This window comes from Perca flavescens, chromosome 17, assembly GCF_004354835.1.
Source record: "Perca flavescens isolate YP-PL-M2 chromosome 17, PFLA_1.0, whole genome shotgun sequence".
In the NCBI taxonomy this organism is placed as follows: domain Eukaryota; kingdom Metazoa; phylum Chordata; class Actinopteri; order Perciformes; family Percidae; genus Perca; species Perca flavescens.
Window position 1 is genome coordinate 30,294,360 of NC_041347.1, and position 20,268 is coordinate 30,314,627.

General features: G+C 42.2%; 1 protein-coding gene across 4 annotated transcripts in view; it reads right to left on the reverse strand.

Moving 5' to 3' along the window:
* LOC114571834 (attractin-like protein 1) overlaps positions 1 to 20,268 on the reverse strand; it is a 322,321-nt gene that overhangs the window by 40,156 nt on the left and 261,897 nt on the right. For 2 of the 4 annotated variants that reach the window (XM_028603034.1, XM_028603036.1), the window contains one exon: positions 18,407 to 18,502. In XM_028603034.1, the coding sequence (XP_028458835.1) occupies positions 18,407 to 18,502 (96 nt within the window). Of the gene's footprint in view, positions 1 to 392; positions 445 to 18,406; positions 18,503 to 20,268 lie in introns of those variants that run through there. The other 2 variants (XM_028603037.1, XM_028603035.1) reach the window with 2 other exon arrangements.

The following is a 20,268-nucleotide window of genomic DNA, read 5'->3' on the forward strand; positions in this document are numbered from 1 at the left end:
TCTCTGGCTTTAAGCTGCCCCGCTGGGATTTGGAGGCTCCGAGTTGCACTCTGTGTTGGTGGGAACGGAGTCGGCTGCTTGTCAAGCGAATCGCTTAGCGGTGTTTGAAGACTCCCAGAGTGGGACTGAGATGGAGTGTCGTGTTGAATCAGCCTTTTGCTCCCCGAGTTTGAATGCACCATTACAGCTAATTATTTACAATTTTCATCTATTAGAGAGTTAATCTGTCTATAGATTCTGCTGCCTCACACATTCTCTCTCTCTCTCTCACACACACGTCCTCTAACTGCTGCTCATCATCTCTTGTTATACCTCCCTTCCTCTTCATTCCTTCTGATTGTTGTTTCTCTCCACAGTCCGTCTGTATCTCTCGCCTTTATTGCTTCGCTCCTCCTGTCACACTCTCTGGATGAGTCACTGGTTGCAAAATATTCTTTCCTGGGGCTGGACAATAAACCCAAATAATCACACTAGCCACATTGTGAATCTCATATACTTTAATTTATTCTCGTGGGACCTTACAAATAAATAAAATAAACCACTTAAATGAATCACTTTTATCTGTTAGAACAAACTCTACCAACAGTAGGACATATCAGCTGTCTCTCAATAATGTTAATCCTGTGAGTAATGGAATAGTTTTGAACCAGGACCGGCAGTATTTGGATCAAGAAGCTGGTTAAAAATAAATGGTGTCAGATTAAGTAGTCTACAGCTACTGCTCTACTGTTACTTCAATGTGTCAGATACATACTGAATCGGATCGGTATTTATTCCAGAGGACTTTTTTTTATTTGCTCACTCTTGCTTTTATTTTATTTTTTTAAGTGAAATACTTTGTGACTTGTATTTTAAGTTTTTTGTCATGTATGTTGTTCGAAATAAAACTATTCATTCATATATTTGAACCAAGGATATTGGTTGTGTTGAAAGACACCGACAAGCCAGCTATTCTGTTGTTTGGGTATGAGGACTTATTACTGTATACTATCCTTGATGTGCTCTGGCTGCCAGTCACCTAAGGCTCATTATATACTTACATACAGTACCAAGACCCGCTGCGATACATCAACCAATGTGTCCCTGAGCAAGACACTTAACCCCTAGTTGCTCCAGAGGCGTGCGACCTCTGACATATGTAGCAACTGTAAGTCGCTTTGGATAAAAGCGTCAGCTAAATGACATGTAATGTAATGTAAAGACCAATGCAGAGGAACACAGCTAAAGTGTGAGCTGTTTGTTTACATGCCTGGGTCCAGTAGCTGTTTTTGGTACGGGCGAACCGGGCCAAAATCATTTTCATGACACATGGGGGGTGGCACGAGAAGCGGTTTTCGGTTATCATTTTGCTGTGTGGGGAATTGGCAAAACTAAAGTTGATCAAGTCGTACCTGAGGTCAACCATGTCCCAGGAGCGGATCACTGGCCTTGCCGTCATCAATATCTATCACTCAATAGGGGAGCAGATTTCATACGATAACATCATTGATGATTTTGCATCAAGGAAGGCCAGAAAGGTCAGGTTTTAGTTTTAGTTTGTGTTTTATGTTCTTAGTGCTATAGTGTAATAAGTACATTCTCATTAGTGTGTTTTCACATTTGTGTGATGGAGTTGTGCTATTTAGAATAGTTCTATTTATTCTATATTTTATTTGTATTCTTATTATTGTTGCTCTCTGCTCTTGTTACATTTTTTATATATCTGATTGTATATATTCTTGGCACATTTATTTATATATATATATATATATATATATATATATATATATATATATATATATATATATATATATATATATATATATATATGGGCGCTCAAAGGGGGTCTCGACCTGGGTGTAATTCAATGTACTACTGCCACTGCCTGGGTCATTGTTTACCATGCATGGCAGCTGGACTATTGCGATATCACGAGGATCACAGGAACCGCAGGATCCCGTTATCACACCAAAATCCATTTAGTCAGGCTCCGATCTAACGCATTTGTGTCTCAACTACCAGCTTGCCGCACCAATCAGGGTCAGGGGAGGAAGCAGTCCCGCTTTGCCAGACCTTCCTCCACCAAGGCGCTGCGGAGGGTCTGGTTAGTCTACACAACATTCCGGGATGGGAGAAAAGCCGCGGTGCCTCTGCAAAATAGCCTCGGAAAGGAACTTGTTTTGGTGGAACGTGTTGTTGTAGTCGCGCAACACAAAACTCAGATTGGACAGATAGTCTAGCTAGCTGTCCTGCAGAGATCTGAGAAAAGGTTAACCAAAGTCCTCATAAATTGACCAGAGTTTAGAATGCCAACACAAAGGAAGCCCAAGGCAACGGAAATCCAGCCTAAATGAGTGAAATCCGGCGGAACGCCCCTTCGGCAACGGAGCAATCCCGGAATTGGAACATCGAGGATATAAACTAGGGGAGGAGCTACTGGCAGCATGCCTTAGGTGTGTTTGGTAACAAAACAACAATGGCGGACGTGATAAACAGATGGTTCATCCAATCACCGGCCAGGTACAATTTAAAAGTGCCTGCCCTTTCCCAAACAGGTGATGGTTCTGCGTAACAAACCATGAGAAGTATCTGTCAAACACACACAAACATGTATGTTTTTATGAAAGCATATTAGAGGCTTACTGCCATCTCCAAGGAACTGGACTTTTACTCCTCCAACCCCTCATGCCTGAAATAACTCAACAATGCCAAAGTTTCCACCATATTCTGTTCGTCCTCCTGTCTTCACCCTCTGTTTCCCCCTCTATCCATATTTTCTCCATCTCTCTCTCCTTCATTGTGTCGCTCTACTTGTTTATTTCTCGTCTCTGTCATTTCCTCCTCGAGTCCTCAGATGGGACACAGGGTCACATCCTCGTCTCCACACACCTGCATATTAAGCACAGTGCATCACAAGTGTGTGTTTGTGAAAGAGCGAGATGAGAGAGAGATGTGAGTGTGTCGGCAGTTGTGTAGGAATTTCCATTTTAATCAGCAAGTCGGTGAGCGAACAATCCTATTACCGCAAGGGAGGACAGATGGGCCACTTCACAACCTCTCTCTCTCTCCGTCTCTCCCCTCCATCCATCCCCCTCTGTCTCTCTCTCTGAGACGACAAATTAATCATCTCTCTAATGCCTCATGAAAGCCGGACTTTTTATTTTCTTCTTTTTTTGCCTCTTCTTAATTCGGGAGTAGGAGTATATCTTTCGTTCACACACTCCTGCAGAAACACACAAAGTCACACACTTTCTCTGTCCTGTCCACTTCTCCTTTCACCATTAGTGTTGGAAAGATGAATGGGGTTTCAAGCTGCCAGGGATGTGTAGTTGCATCCACAGGGGAGTATGTACACACAAATATATACTTGCTCGCACACACACACACACACACACACACACGCACGCACGCACGCACGCACGCACGCACGCACGCACGCACGCACGCACGCACCTATACACGCATGTGCATAGCCATCATCATCCCTGAAAATATATATTTTATTCCCTCCAAATTCAGTATTGACGGATTGTAGAGAAGGAGGAGTAGAGATATCGATCATGGACAAAAGAGGAGAGCAGAGAAACACACTGATCATTAAGAAGGCTGAGAAGAAAAGGCTGTATACTGAGGAAATGGCCTAATAAGAAAGAATGTGGTTGCCAGGTACCCCAACTACAGCACGGCTCCAGTGAGCCGCCGCCTACATCCAGACATTTCGTCAGGGGTTTAAAAAGGTCTGGTTACGCTTCAGAAAAAGCGCCCGTGAGATCGTCTTATAACGTCTCAAAGCCTCCTTTCCAACAGCAGAATCATGGGTCATCGAATACGTTTGGGACTTTCTGAAAGGTGTTAGGAGGTGGGCAAGGATGGAACTTCTCTTTCAAGCTCTCTTTTTTTCTACTTCCGTCACTTTTTGTGTGTGTGACTGAGCTCAACACTGTTATCCCCATTTGCATGATTCATCACGGCGAGACCACACACAAATGCAAAAGAGCATCAGGCTTCTTTGGTAAAAAAAGAGAGATTGTCCATCCATCCATTAACCCCAGTACTTCCCGTCCCTTATTTTTCTTCTCCAATTTAAACACAACAAGAGGATAAAACCACGTTTCCTCTCTATGTGAGTGTCACATCTGTAAAAAGAAGTGCTAGCTTGTCTTCTGCACAGATAGTTTAAGGTTTGTGAAGTTGCACACACACACACCTTCACCTTTAACCAGCTGAGGCTCATACCGGGAGTGATGCCCTCATCTACTCCTCCTACAGAGAAGGTAGTGTTCATCTATAGCGAAAATTGATGCTGGCACAGGCGCGCACACACACACACACACACACACACACACACACACACACACACACACACACACACACACACACACACACACACACACACACACACACACACACACACAGACACACAGGTTATTCACTGGCTGAGTGTTCAGGACATAATGGGCGCGCCTGCTTGGTCAGCTGAACCTGAAACTGGCACTAAACTACATGATGGACAGAGTCAGGGGGAGAGAGGAGAAGGAAGGAGGGAGAAGAAAGAAGAGAGACAAGGGGAAAGAAATTGAGAGAGAAAGTGTGTGGAAAAAAAAGGAGGGATGTACAAAGCTGGATGAACCGTAGGCCAAATAAAAGGATGCTCCAGATAAAGGTAAAAAAAAGGAGAAGAAAGACAGGAAGAGAAAGAGAGTGAATATGATAACGGGATGTGCTAAAAAAGAACTAGTTTATATGACACGTCCGACTACGTCGGAAGGCAAATGTGTATTTTACCGTTTTCACAACGGCCACACTCGAGGGTCGGGTGAAAAGCTGGCCACTATAAAGTGGGGGGAGACGTGGTATTTAAACATGGGGGAGATCAACGTGTCATCATGACTTTGCGTAAACATCCACGCCACTTTCCTAAAGCCAAATGGCGTGTTGTCTGTACGCATTTTGAGCTTTCCACATGTATGTATATACAGCGGATGTAAACATGGTGTCGCCACGTGGCGTCTTATCGCGAGAACGTGCCGTACTATCGCGAGAACAACGTCACACGCATGTAAAAAAAAAAGGTTGGGTTTAGGAAAAGAACGTTGGGAACAGCTTCAGTAGCACAAAAAAACGACAAAAACACGATGGTGACCAGCTGTGTGCTTGGTCATCAGCTGTGTGCTCGGTCATCAGCTGTGTGCTCGGCCATCAGCTGTGTGCTCGGTCATCAGCTGTGTGCTCGGCCATCAGCTGTGTGCTTGGTCATCAGCTGTGTGCTTGGTCATCAGCTGTGTGCTCGGCCATCAGCTGTGTGCTCGGTCATCAGCTGTGTGCTCGGTCATCAGCTGTGTGCTTGGCCATCAGCTGTGTGCTTGGTCATCAGCTGTGTGCTTGGTCATCAGCTGTGTGCTTGGTCATCAGCTGTGTGCTTGGCCATCAGCTGTGTGCTTGGTCATCAGCTGTGTGCTTGGTCATCAGCTGTGTGCTTGGTCATCAGCTGTGTGCTTGGTCATCAGCTGTGTGCTTGCTCATCAGCTGTGTGCTTGGTCATCAGCTGTGTGCTTGGTCATCAGCTGTGTGCTTGCTCATCAGCTGTGTGCTTGGCCATCAGCTGTGTGCTCGGCCATCAGCTGTGTGCTTGGCCATCAAGTGGTATTTCAGACTGGATGTGCTGCGATGATAGCTCAGTTCACAACGACAAAACACACACATCACTTTGGTCTTGTCAGTGGAACCATTTGGCAACTTTTTTAAAGTAAACTTTCCATTCAGAATCTTATTGGCATCCATTGCGGCGTCTCGCACTCGCCATCCACTCAAAACCTAACGTTAGCCTGCTACTCTTTGGCCGGCTCGCGAGCCCAAACAAGAGTGGTTCCGGTCTAGCTAGATCCGGTGTGGTGTTGTAGTTTTTGTAACATTACTAGTAGTTGTAACAGCATTTGAAAAAAAACTACGAAGTTTGCTGGGCCAAAAAGAACGTTAATCTTGCGCTAAAAAAATTGACGCCGTTAAAATGGGTTTGCGTTAACGCCGTTAATAACGCACTAATATTAGCTAATTGTTATGCTATCCATCACAGAGACAAGAGCAAAGTGATGTAAACCTACAGTACCTCTGACAAGCTCAAATATTTGAGATGCACCTGGTGTTTATTATTTTACCCTTGAAGAAGTGGAGGGAGAGGTGAGACAGCAATAAAAAAAGAAAAAAAAATGTTAACGGTTCACGAGTAGTCCAGAACATCTGAAACATTGTGATAGCAACCCTTCTGTGGACCATGTCAGTTCAAGACAGAAAATAAAACGGGGTTTTATGAAGTTTGGTCAAAGATCGAATGAAACATCTGTTCTCTCTGTGTGGAATATGAAGCAGATATGTGCGGTGTAACATGGTGAAAAGGGCAAACTGTTCTTTATAGCTAAGCAGAAAAATGTCTGACTGATAAAAGCTGATGAAAAAGAAAAAAAAAAATAACTAGGGCCGAAAAGTAAAAAAGATAACCCTGCAGAATCTCTAACATTTAAGACTGAGACCCAGTCATGAAATGTTAACTCTCATATTTGTATTGCTCCGTTGTCTCCCAATCTTTACTGCTGGCGAGGAAGAAGACGGAGGTCAAAGTAAAACAGGTGCTTAGCTTGTCTGACAGACTCGAGTGCTCTCTAGGCTTAGCAGTGAGGAAGGGATAGAAATGTAGCTTTTTACATCGGACTTCAAATACATATCTGACCAGGAGAGAGATACTTTCTCAATGTAGAATTGGGCGACATCATGTCTGCACATGTGTAATGCTGAGTGTCCACGTAGCATTTCTTTTTTATAGTGGGACTATAATAATAATAATAATGTTATTTATATAGCGCCTTTCAAGAAACCCAAGGACACTTTACAGAATTAGAGGTTATAGGCTGTGGTAAACAGGTTGTGTTTCAGGAGTTTTTTAAATATGTCCAGAGATGTAACGTTTTGGATATCTGCAGGGAGAGTGTTTCAGAAGGATGGGGCTACAACACTAAAGTCTTGCATTGCATAGCCAGACCTTCCTCCACAGCACTGCGGAGGAGTGTCTGGCTAGTCATCAAGGAATGGGAGAAAAACGTGCTGTACTTTATTGGCATTTCTTTCAACCAATCACAATCGTCTTGGGGCGCCGCTAAGCGCCGGACACAATGACCGTGCCTCTGCAAAATAGTCTCGGGAAGGAACTTGTTTTGGTGGAAGGTGTGTACGTTCAAAAGTTGTTTTAATCGTGTGAGAGAAAACTCAGACTGGACAGTCTGGATTTACCCTGCAGAGATCTGAGGAGCAGTTAACCCAAACCGGTCTCACGGCAGTTCGTGTAAATGTCCACGTTATTCTTAATCTATTGATACGTGTTCACGGAGACGTTTTTCTCGTTTTTTACGTGTAAATGTCACATTATTTTCTCGGGGAAAGGACGCCGGGAGGCAGCCGAAAAGGACGCTCCATAAGCCGGGAGGCGCCCACGAGGCGGCCCGCTGGGGACCCGCCGGGAGTCGGCCGAAAAGGACGCTCCATAAGCCGGGAGGCGCCCGCGAGGCGGCCCGCGAGGCGGCCCGCGAGGCGGCCCGCGAGACGGCCCGCGAGACGGCCCGCTGGGGACGCCCCACAATAACGGGATGGCGGAGGTTGGGTTTAGGAAAAAACTTACGGGGAAAGGGCGTCTTAAACGCCGGGGAAAGGGCGTCTTAAACGCCGGGGAAAGGGCGCCTTAAACGCCGGGGAAAGGGCGTTTTAAACGCCGGGGAAAGGGCGCCTTAAACGCCGGGAGACGCGCCACAGTAACACGCGGGACAAAACGCCCCAATAACGGGATGGCGGAAGTTGGGTTTAGGAAAAACTTACGGGGAAAGGGCGCCTTAAACGGCGGGGAAAGGGCGCCGTAAACGCCGGGATACGCGCCACAGTAACACGCTGGACAAAAAGCCACACGCAGGGACGCCATCCCCGGGAAACAAAGCGGGGACGCGATCCCCGCTCGCCCGGGTGAAAGTCCTGTGTTGTTTGACCCATCCACCACCCTGACCAACCTTCCTACGCAGATTTTCGGCTTTATATATTACTCCCTACAATTTCGTGCTGTGGCCATAAAATATGCTTCCCATTGAAATACATTACTTTACATTTTCGTGTTGTCCACCACGTAAAAACAGACAAAAACGTCTCCGTGAACACGTATCAATAGATTCAAATAACGTCACATTTACACAAACTTCCATGAGACCGGGCTGGTTAACCATAGTCCACATAAACTCACCGGAGTTTAGAACGCCAACAGTTTATTAAAAAGATAGGCAATCGCCATCTTGGGAAAACGAACAGTCGAACGACGAACGCCCTGCCTGAGCTATGTTACTAGTTGCACGGCGTTCGTGGTTCGACTGATCGTGACTGTTTTCCCAAGATGTCGATTGCCTGTATACCCGAAGGTACTGTCTTTTTAATCTGTCTTTTTAATAAACTGTTTGTACACTTACAAAGTTCTCAATGATTCGGTTTACATGTATGGACCCTCATTATGCTACCGTGGAGGTGTGGTGCTATTTTGAGCCTTGGTAGTGGTATAGAAATAGCGATTTATTTTTACTCTACCAGTACCCTGAATGCCTAGCGTTAAGCTAATCAGTGGTTCTCGCTAGCTTGTTTCAAGGTACATACACATTCGATTAGCATGAAAACATATCCCAGAGAAAGGTCGACTCGGTACACGTGTTATTAACCCCTAGGTTAATTTTGCGCCGGAATTGTCCTTTAATGTCAACATTAATATATTTTTAAATTGCACCAGGTTAGAGGGTTTCTTGTACAATTTACAGCATTAGTTCTCTGCAAATCGCTTCCATATCAAGCTAAATTGGTATTGTAATTGAAAATATCCCTAATCAAATTGATATGTAATCAAATCGGGACCTTGTGAATCAGAATCAAATTGATTCAGGAAATCAGTGGCAAAACCCAGCCCTCGTGGCTGACTTAACTCTTACATACTTTAATTGATGTTAAAAGGGAGTGAAACTACTGGGACTGGACTTGTATGTATTTATATAAAACGCGATCAGGTAACAATATGTATGATGGATATCTGATGGCTTTTTCGTTTTAAAAATCTAAATCCTAGTTAATTTTTTTCAACTGGACCAATCCTAAATTCACTGAGCTCTCAGACCATTATAACAAATGACACATTTAGAAAAGGAATGGCAGAAGTAAATTTATCTTTCCATATCTTTCCATTTCATGTTGTCCTGCTAGCAACAACAAATTCAGTCTCTGAATTGGGAGACCAAAGCTGTGTTCGAGATCGTTCCCCATCACGGAAATAGTGCACTATATAGTGTGTTCGCTTTTTTTTTGTAGTGCTGTCCGAATTCTCCACAGGTAATTTCATTCACTATATAGTCCACTATAAAATACCCACAATGCACAGCTAATTTGAGTGTACATACAATGTACCTGCATATGCATTTTACTCCTGTATACCACAATGCAACGCTGCCGTTTTTTTCCCAAAGGAGAAGAAGAAGCAGAAGCACCGGCGAAAACTAAAAAGGAAAAATGGAGCGGGCTTTCGTTTCTAAACAGTGGAAATGTAACATACAACATATATGCAACATATATACAACCTTTTAATCTTCTCCTGAGTGCTCGGTTTGTTTCAGGGACGTATTAGAAGTATTTTTGTGTCGGTTCTTTTACACGACGCCTCCGTCACACAAATAACCGGCGCATCTACTGACGCAACGATGTTTTCAGTGTATAGAGTCTGTGTTTGGTAGTGCTTGGTTGTTCCCTATATAGTTCACTATTTAATAAACACTATATAGGGAATAGGGAGTGAGTGAATGAGGGAACAGGAGCTGGTTATTGTGGTGCTTTTCCACTTCTATAAGTTAACCCCAAATATGGGGCTTTTCTTTGACTGAGCATTTTGTCCTCATCCTGAATTACGTTATTTGATAACATTAAAAAATGATAAATATCCTGGTTAAAAATACATTTTCTGTTCATTCACTCCTTTTTTTTTCTCAGTAAAAATGAACTATACCTCGGAGAGACAGAGGTTGCAGAGACAGAGAAAGAAAAAGATAAACAGAAAGGCCCTCGGTATGTTTGCTCAGCTGAAGCTGCTCCAAGTGCTTCTCCTCCGTCACTGAAACAATGTGAGGCACGGACACTTTTTCTCTAATATACCCGATGATGAAAAGAAAGAGAGGAGAAAAAAAAAGCCTTTTTTGTTAAAGCGCAAACAGAACATGAAAAGGGGTGGGTTTGTTTTATCCTCGTCAGTGTGGACAGGGGTGTGAGTTATTGAGTTAATAACGTGTGAGAGTCTGCCGCCATGCCTTTTAGTCGTGAGATACACAGAAAGAGCCACAGGTGACTGCAAAGCCAATATGTACATGCAATTGTCCATGATGAATGCAAAAGAGTGTGTGTTTTTGTTTGTTTGCGCCTTATCTCACTTTCTTTCTCTGCCTCTACCCCATCTTTTGTGTTATCTGATAGGCCCTGCCGTGTTGTGTGTGTGTGTACTGTGGGTAAATCAGTATTTAGCTGTGATACTTCTACAGCACATATATTACTCCCAGGTATCATAAATATTCTTTATCAGCTTCTTTCCCCTTCATTCCCCCTCCGTCCATCCACCTATTCCTCTCCACCCACCAACCCTCCTTTCTGAGGCATATTAAATCCCCGCAATTGAAGAATAAATACACCACATTAAAACACAAGGTATGAAATTGATTCATTCTTTGCTTTAAATAGCCTTATGAAAACAGGAGGCCGCCGTTAATCAGCGCCAAGGTGGGAACTGCCTTTCGCAGGCGGAGGCGTGCAGATGCTAGTTGCTGCAGGCTCATCAGCTTTACGACGTAACGGCAGTACTTTATAGAGGCAGTGGAAACATCGATTTATGCTGATGACTCTGCCTCTGTTCTGTAATGCAGCCATGGTAAAGTCGTGATCAAGTTAGGGAGTGGATAGAGGTGGCCTTTAGCTGCAAAACATGGCCATATACTGTGATACTTTTACTGCTATTTAATAGTGCTGTCAAACGATTAAAATATTTAATCGCAATTAATCGCATTAATGTCATAGTCAACTCGCAATTCATCGTACATTTTTATCTATTCTAAATGTCCCTTGATTTCTTTTTGTCCCATTATTTTTTCTCATTTTAATGCTCTTATCAACATGGAAAAGTGGATCTGCTTGCTTTGTGCTTTTGTCGCCTGCTTTGACAAGGGGGCGGAGAATTCACATCAGCTGTGTGCTTGGCCATCAGCTGTGTGTTTGGCCATCAGCTGTGTGTTTGGCCATCAGCTGTGTGTTTGGCCATCAGCTGTGTGTTTGGTCATCAAGTGGTATTTCAGACTGGACGTGCTGCGATGATAGATCAGTTCACAACGACAAAACACACACATCACTTTGGTCTTGTCAATGGAACCATTTGGCAACTTTTTTTAAAGCAAACTTTCCATTCAGAATCTTATTGGCAAGCAATGTAAAAAAAATATGTTGTTAAATAGGCTAAGGAGAGTATTTTAATCAATACACAGTGGGTCAAGTGAAATTATAAAAAAAAAGTGAAATGTGCTGGAGGAGGTGAGAACGCAAGTGTCCAGACAGTGAACGGACTTTACCCTGACAGCTCCCTACAAAGTCTGTGTAATGTCCTGTTTAGCCCATGAGTAAATAGAGCAGTCCATTGTCTGGAGAATTCACATCGAGTGAGTGGGTGTGGGTTGATGATGTTCCTACCAACTGGAAGAAAACAAACATTGTTTCCATTCATTTACAGAAAGACGGCAACGGAAATGGAGAAAGAACCAGAATCAGGAACTTCTGTCGATAAGGGCTTACTGACAAAAATCTTTTAAACTGACCTTTGTCGATCTGAAATGAAGACAGATTCAGCAACTGCACGGCCTATTTCTCTCTTAAAATGTTTCGGTGAACTATTTCAGTAAAATATGAGATCGTATTCCGAACGAGCCGCCATTATGGTCGGGGAGAAGCCAGACCCAAGTGATGCGTTCGTCCAATCAGCTGTCATGTTTTGGGCAACAACACAGATTAGCGCCTCCTGCTGTTATGGAGACGTATTACGTCTTGAGCAATCGCAGAAGGTACGCTGAAGTCGGAGTCGCTTCGGTGTGTTCCGTGGCACTTTTTTGACCAAATCGGGGAGACCGATCAGTCTGACTGCCTTTTCTGCTGACAGTCGGCCGTCGGGTTGATGCGTCAGAGCCTTAATATGTTTATGACCAAATCAGCTTCATGTCCTGCTTCCTGCGTGCTCTAGAATGGGTCTGACATGGCCAATCTCCTTTTGTGTGCTACATGTGTGAAATCAACTTTAGACAATGCCCGGAGCTGATTCTCTGGAGTTCATATGAGAAAACGGTTACAGTCAGTTCCTGATAAGTGTCTTTATGCCACTCAGTCATCCCCAAATTTTGGGTCATTTCACCCATCTAATACAGAAAAGTAATGCACACCAAGGGCTGTCGTGAGGTGCTGATCACTGGACTAGACTTGAAACTAGACTTGAAACTAAGAAAAAAGTGTTGCACACTCGGGCTCCATATGCACCTCATCTAAATAGAGAAAGGCGAATGGAGACATTTTTTTCTTACTTTGATTTCACCCATCTACCTTTTAGCTGTATCGTCATATCATTTTGGTTTTAGATTTCCAATTCAGGTTCAAATTCAGAGAAAAAACTGGAAGAGAGCTGTATATCAGAAAACACTAAGTGAGAAGTGCTTGTAAATGAAAATAAATTAAATCATCCACACACACCTCCACTGCAACTACACAATCCTTTGTCTAAGATTTCAGTCAAACAGATTTTGGTGATCAAAGCAGGTTTTGAGACTTCTGCCTCCAATCCAAAAACTTGCAGGTGAATGGAATTATATTATTAGAAATAAAACCACAACAATCTGAATTACATGAAAAGCACAATATGAAAGCACTCCTGTATGTTCTTATCTCTTATTTGGGTGAACCAACTCTTTAAAATGGTTTGGGAGCAGCATGCAAGCAAAACAAGGACCAAGTTCCTTGAAAGTTAGATATTGTAAAAATGGCATATGGTTTCTGTTTTGCTGTAAGTTTAGAGTGTGAGTTTTCATCCTTTGGAAATAGAGCAGATCATTCACAAGAATCAGGATGAAACTGCACAGGCCAACAGATTTCCTTCCAGTTGTGACATGTCGTTTTTGTCATTAACCTACCCCAGACACCTCGCCATGTGGAAACTTTCATCTCCCAACACTGACAGAAGACAAAAAAATGTCTTCAGAGGAAGAAAAAAGAAACCCATTCTATCCAGTGAAACACAGAGACAGTATTATTATAAAAGATTAACCGAGCCCAGACACCTCACCATGAGAAACTTTTCTTCAAATAGAAATGATAGAAGGCTCTTGTTCTAAGAGTACCTATAATTGCAAGTCTTCAGAGGATGGAAAAGACGTCTTTGACGGAAAACCACCTGGAGAGCATTTTAAGTTTATCTTTCATGTGTCCTGGGTAATCGAAGCACGCCACACGTCCACGTGAATTTACACATAGTACTGTAATGGATCCTTAAAATGTTTCTTCTTACAGACGGAGACTAAGAAACTCAAGAGGGAAGCTCAGGGGATGGTGTCGTCTTCTACTCTGCAAGAAGATTAAGTAGTTCCCATATGGCGATGCAGTGAGGAAATGATGTTTATGTAACACTAATTTTGTCTCCGAATTACGTTCTAGTCAGAAATGCAGTTGCTGCCCTGATTATGTTCACAAACGTTTTTTCGTGTGAAGGAATGTTCTAAGTTGTAGGAAAGTGGTCTGGGTCAAGGCATTCTCATGAACGAGCTTGTATGATATCGTACGAAAACGTATGCACAACAATAGGTATGTTATCCTACGAAATTAGGCGACCGGTGGTTGGTGGTCACGTGACGGTTCAGTTTAGTGGTCTTTACAGTTGAGTGTAGCCCACACAAGATGACCAACATTAAGTTAAGTTAGTTTCACACACCGGTCCCTTTAAGTAGTACTCCGGGGACACCAACACACGTTTCCTGGGTGAAAGTCTCGTGTTTTCCCCGGGACGCCAACTCTGATCCCCTGTTCGAAAGCTCCGTGTTTTACGAGCCACCGACCCAACAAGCCTTGCAATGGCGTTAAAATGGCACACCACACGACGATGCATATCGCTAAGTAAAATGAAGGTGCATCTGAAAACCACTCAACCATTTTCTACAATTACAATGATGTTGAAAGAAAAGCATGTGATGGATGATGGAATAAATGTGTAATTTTGAAATAAATAGCATTTTCGATGCATCAATCCTCCATGAAATCACACCACTCTCCTTTCCAATCAATTATATCTTCATTTTTCACACACCTTCCCCTCCCTCCTATGCAGACCAAATCACTGTGAGTGTGTGTGCGCGTGTGTGTGGAAACAACAGGTGTTGTGTTCCTTGCTTGCTGTCTAAACATGGCATGAAATGGGCTGATGATGACTCTATTTGTTTAACCGTACTCTGTTGCTCTGCGTAAGCGGGACAGCATACAATAGCGGGGCGGCACAGAAATGTTCCCTTTCCCTCACTCATTACACGGTTATGCTAAGCTGCATGCTTGACTACGAACCAGATGTTGTGTAATTAACCTCAGTGTGAAGATAGCGTTCTGCCCGATTGTCTCTCACCTTCAAGAATGAAATGGAAACCAGACTGAGGCAGAGATAAGGGGAGGTACTCCTGAGGTTTTCCGCCGGGGCACATGAACCGAACGAAACGGAGCCGAGTCCGACCTGGTCAAAACAGAGCTGGAACTAATTAGGCATCGTGTGCAGATAGCCTTCCGTGCCATTGTCTCTATAACCTTCAGCTCAAACCGCGTGAGGAGACAAAACCTCAAAGAGGGAGGGGAGATATGCGGAGGAGGACTTTGTCTTAGCAGGTAACAGGGTCATTTTAGAACATCCCAATATGTTTTACTGAATATCTCAAAACTGATAATGTCACTGAATTAAAAAGACTACTGAAGGATTCAGAAGAAATTTATTCTCCAGAGAAACAGGTATGCAAATAAAATGATTAAAAAGGTAGAGAGGTATTGTTCGTTCATTCAACTCTGCTAAGGTTGTTTTAGAAATGTTTAAAGTTGTAACCACATATCTGTACGAAACACATGTTTCAGCTGCAATGCAACATCGACCGATCGGTGGGATTACTGTGGACAAAGTACACACGGCAATACACCGGTAAGAGCACACGTTTGCATGCAGTTTGATAAATGGGGGTGAATGTTCTCCCGGCTTTCAATCTGACGGCTTCAGGGATGGTGACAGAGATGGCTCAGGGGGTAATAGTTCACTTCCAATGATGCATCTATCAGGATTATTAATATGTTGAAATGAGTTACATCAAAGCAAGGCCAGACAAATTAGTGCGTTCCATTTAGTTGTTTCCTGGACCTTGTGTAATGAGATTACAGTAACATTAAACAACTTGTAACTGTACAATGTTACAATGTACACTACATTACCTAAGCATAACCTCATTCTCAATTTCAGCTAGCTCACAGACAGTGCTCAGCATAAGTGAATACACCCATGCTAGGGTTGACAAAAAAAAAAAAAAAAAAAAAATCATCTTTAGAAATTGATCTTAATGCCTTAATTAAAAAAAAAAAAAAAGTAACAAATCCAACCTTTAAGGGCACGAATTTTCTTTATGAATGAATAATGTATCGTAAATAAATAAATGTCCTTCCTTAAAATACAGTGGGCATAAGTAAAGTCCATCTTCCACTGGAGTGTAAACCTGCCAATGATGCTTATGATAATGTTCCTAAACTTTACTGTGCACATAGAGATCTTTGTCTTTTGTTTTAATTATCCTTCACATAAAGTTCTGCATTGTAGCTATTGTTTATGAGAGAATAGGTTCTTAATTTTGGTTAACACAATATATCAACAGACTAGTTTTCTCTTTACAGTTTTGAACCATTTTGCATAGTTAGCCTCCTGCTCTGGGTAAGGGCAGACACACTCATGACCGAAAATACAATGAGCCAATTTTTTTAGCGGACAGAACTTCAACTCATTACTCGTAAGATAAAAGGCTGTTATCTTAAGCTTCTCTCCATCATCTTCAACTCCCATCCTCCTCCATCCACAAGACCGACAGCAGTGGTGGAATTTCAATAAGTACATTTACTCAAGTACTGTATCCAAGTACAATTTTGATATACTTGTACTTTGGGTGTTTTCATTTCATACTACTTTATCCTTCACTTCAGAGGGAAATATTGTACTTTTTGCTCCACTATATTTTTTTCTGGCATCTATATTTACTAGTTACTTTTACATAATTATAGGATATGATGCAGTACTATACTAATAATCTACCCAGTAGTATAGAAAGCATTTAAAAGTGGCTCCAGATAGACAAACTAAAACATTAAAATGATCTTACATGTATTATTTAGTGACAAAAAGAGAATATTATAATATTCTATAATAATATAGCACTTTTAAAGGAGCCATTCTACATAACGAGATACTTTAAATACATTTAGCTGGTAATACTTCTGTGCTTTTACTTACTTTTCAATGTAGGGCTTTTACTTGAAATGGAGTATTTCCTAGACCACTGTACTTGTACTTTTATTAGGTAAAGGATCTAAGTACTTCTTTCACCACTGCCCGACAGTGACCCAGCGAACCTAAACAATAAACCTCCTGAACCATACCGAAAACTATTTCCTATTATTGGGGCGTCCATTCCCCAGAGAGTTACCACTGCAAAAAGCATCTGATTTGGTCAGCTCAGCTCGAGGTTTGTTTGTGCGTATGCTTAACACTTTTTCTACAACGCTCAGCTGTAGCGACTTGTCTGTATCCTCTGCAGCCCCCTGTGTTTGGGAGTCTCTAGTCAGGAGACAATGGTACAGTAATAGCCGCTGCTATTCTTTCTGAATTGACAGGAGTCAATGTTGACTTGGCCGTGCACTGCACTGTGGGATGGCTCTGGGCACTCCAAGCGAAGCAGATGATGTCAAATCGTCTTTATGTGCCTCTGCCATTTTGATGAATCACAACAACATTCAACATTCACCTCTCAGTGGATTGCAGTGCACTTTGCCAAAAAAATAAGACAAGATTCTGTCTGTTTTCGGTCTTTTTATCTAGCCCCTTGTACTGTACCTTCTGAGAATGGGCGGTGAGCGGCGAGGAGCAAATTTGCCACTTAACATCCATTGTCTGCCTACACACCTATTTCGCCTGATTATAAAGTAATCTCTGATTTCTTGATTGATCTCTCTATGACTTTCACAATTTATCTTGTGAGTTTGTGTGCAGTGTTGGGAGTAACAGTAATGTATTCTGTTTTGCTGTAACGCAGTAATATAACGCATTACTAATGAAATTTCAGTAATATACCTGTTGCAGATTCAGTAACGTGACTTCCAACGCATTTTAACCCGACATTTAGTGGTGTTTTTTTTGTTTTTGTTTGAAGAATTCACCAAAACCGCATTTCGGCACAGAAAAAAAAGTCTGTGAGTGTGAATTCCTGTTGCTGGAATTCGGTGGTTGAAATGACTGCAGATACATTTGCGAGACGGACATTATTTTCAGGAGTTATTTCGCTGCGTTGAAGCGAGGTGTCCTGTTACAGTTCCTGTGGTCAGAGCCAGAACCAGAGACGGTATACAGACATCTCAGGGATTAAAGTGAAAAAAAATCTTTTGACTCAACTTTTTTTCAGGCCAAGTCCTAAGCTGTTCACACCTATACAGATAGTACCCCTTTTGCGATCGCGCCCTGTTGGTTTTTAATGAACAATAAGATGCTAACAGCAAAGTAAAGGGAGTATTGTGATTGTTCTCTTTTCCTGATGAATAAAACTGTATTTCAGTACCATCCCACGACTAACCATTGCTGTTCTTTTCTTTTGTACTTCAGGCCAAAAGTGTTTAAAGGGAGAATTTGTTTTGTTATTGTTAATACGCAATTCAACACCAATTCAAATCTATAAAAACTACTTCGCTAGACTTCACTGTTTTTATTCAAGGGCTACTAACAATGAAACATATATAACTTTTCAGTGAAAGTTTTTTTAATTATTTAAATTCAAACTAAAAAATGTTTTTACAATAACAATAAATAAACACTGTTTTATCTATCTCAGACATGTCTGTGCCTTCCGTTAGCAACAATGCATCCATGACGGCTAGTGGCCTTGCCAAACTAATTACTCTCAAATGACAGTAATTAGTAATCTATAATCTATTACATTTTGAATAGTAACTTGCCCAACACTGTTTGTGTGTGTCTTCTTTGGTTGTGTTCATGTCTGTGTGGTGCCAATGTTTGTGTCTTTTTGCTGACCTGTAACAGCTCCTCCTGGTCACCGTTGACATCCAGCGCTACAGCGACCGAAGCAAAGGGACGACTGGCCATCTGCTGTCGCTCTCTCATCAGCTGCTATAGAGTGAGACAGAACCACAACAAAAAAAGGATTCTTATAGGGAAATATTTGACAGAGTACCCTGTTTTAACTCAAAACTATTTTTTTATTAATGTACAGTTGACCACTCAGCAGCTCTAATGGCACCAACTGTAACTTAAATGTCTTGCTCAACGGCATCTTAACGGTAGTTACTGAACAATTTCTCCCTTACACCCATCTGCACTGCAGATTTTACCCAGCAACCAAATGGTACATATGTCTGCTTTTCTAACTTATAACCACATGTGATTAAGGAGGGAAGGAGGCTTAAAGGGTAACTACCGTATTTTTCAAACTGGACCATATTTTCCTATGTTTTTGTGTTAAAGTGACTGATGGGAACAGCAATCTTTGACATCGGTCCAGTATTGAGAGAGATCCCTGCAGTCGGCAGCGGCGAAACGAGCTACAATGTAATGTATAGGACAATTGTGCAGCTTGTATTTATGTTCACAACAGTGCTCGTTTTGCCGCTGAAATGCTCAGATTAATATTCTAAGTGTCTGACAACATTATGGAAAGGATTTCTAAGGAGGTCGACCTTTCTGGTAAAGAGTAAGATCCTTTTTTTAAACATAAAAACATCCGTGAAATTGTGTTCACTAAACCCACCAGACACAGCATCGTAAAATACACTTCATTCAAAGTCGACAGAAACAAAATAAAACAGCAAAAAAGCTGTTTTGGGTCGTCTTTCCGCTTTTCCAACTATCACAACTCTAGTTTTGGTTGAACGGCGTACATTTTTTTGTCGCAAGATTAACGTTCTTTTTGGCCTAGCAAACTTTGTAGTTTTTTTTCAAATGCTGTTACAACTACTAGTAACGTTAGAAAAACTACAACACCACACCGGATCTAGCTAGACCGGAAACTAAACAACAGGCACGCCGCACACGCATGTTTGGGCTTGTGAGTCGGCCAAAGAGTAGCAGGCTAACGTTAGGTTTTGAGTGGATGGCGAGCTTGAGACGCCACAATAGATGCCAATAAGATTCTGAACGGAAAGTTTACTTTTAAAAAGTTGCCAAATGGTTCCACTGACAAGACCAAAGTGATGTGTGTGTTTTGGCGTTGTGAGCTGAGCTATCATCGCAGCACATCCAGTCTGAAATACCACTTGATGACCAAGCACACAGCTGATGACCAAGCACACAGCTGATGACCGAGCACACAGCTGATGACCAAGCACACAGCTGATGACCAAGCACACAGCTGATGACCAAGCACACAGCTGATGACCAAGCACACAGCTGATGACCAAGCACACAGCTGATGGCCAAGCACACAGCTGATGAGAATTCTCCGCCCCCTCGTCAAAAATAGGCGACAAAAGCACAAAGCAAGTCGATCCACTTTTCCATGTTGATAAGAGCATTAAAATGAGAAAAAAATAATGGGACAAAAAGAAATAAAGGGACATTTAGAATAGATAAAAATGTGCGATTAAATGCGATTAATTGTGAGTTAACTATGCAATTAATCGCGATTAAATATTTTAACCGTTCAACAGCACTAGTAAAAATATGTTGGTTCTATACATGCTAAAAACATTTTTTTTAAATGGAGTCTGGTGGGATTAGCGCTAGCGACCTCAGATCTGTTTCTGGTTAAACAGAAAGGTCTTAAATAGGTTTTTAAAAGGTCTCTCGCCTTTCAGTGGCAAAATAAAGCCCTTTTAGTGGACCAAATTGACGATGCACATTTACATAGCAGCCTGGTGTGTGGCTGCCCGTTCCAGCAT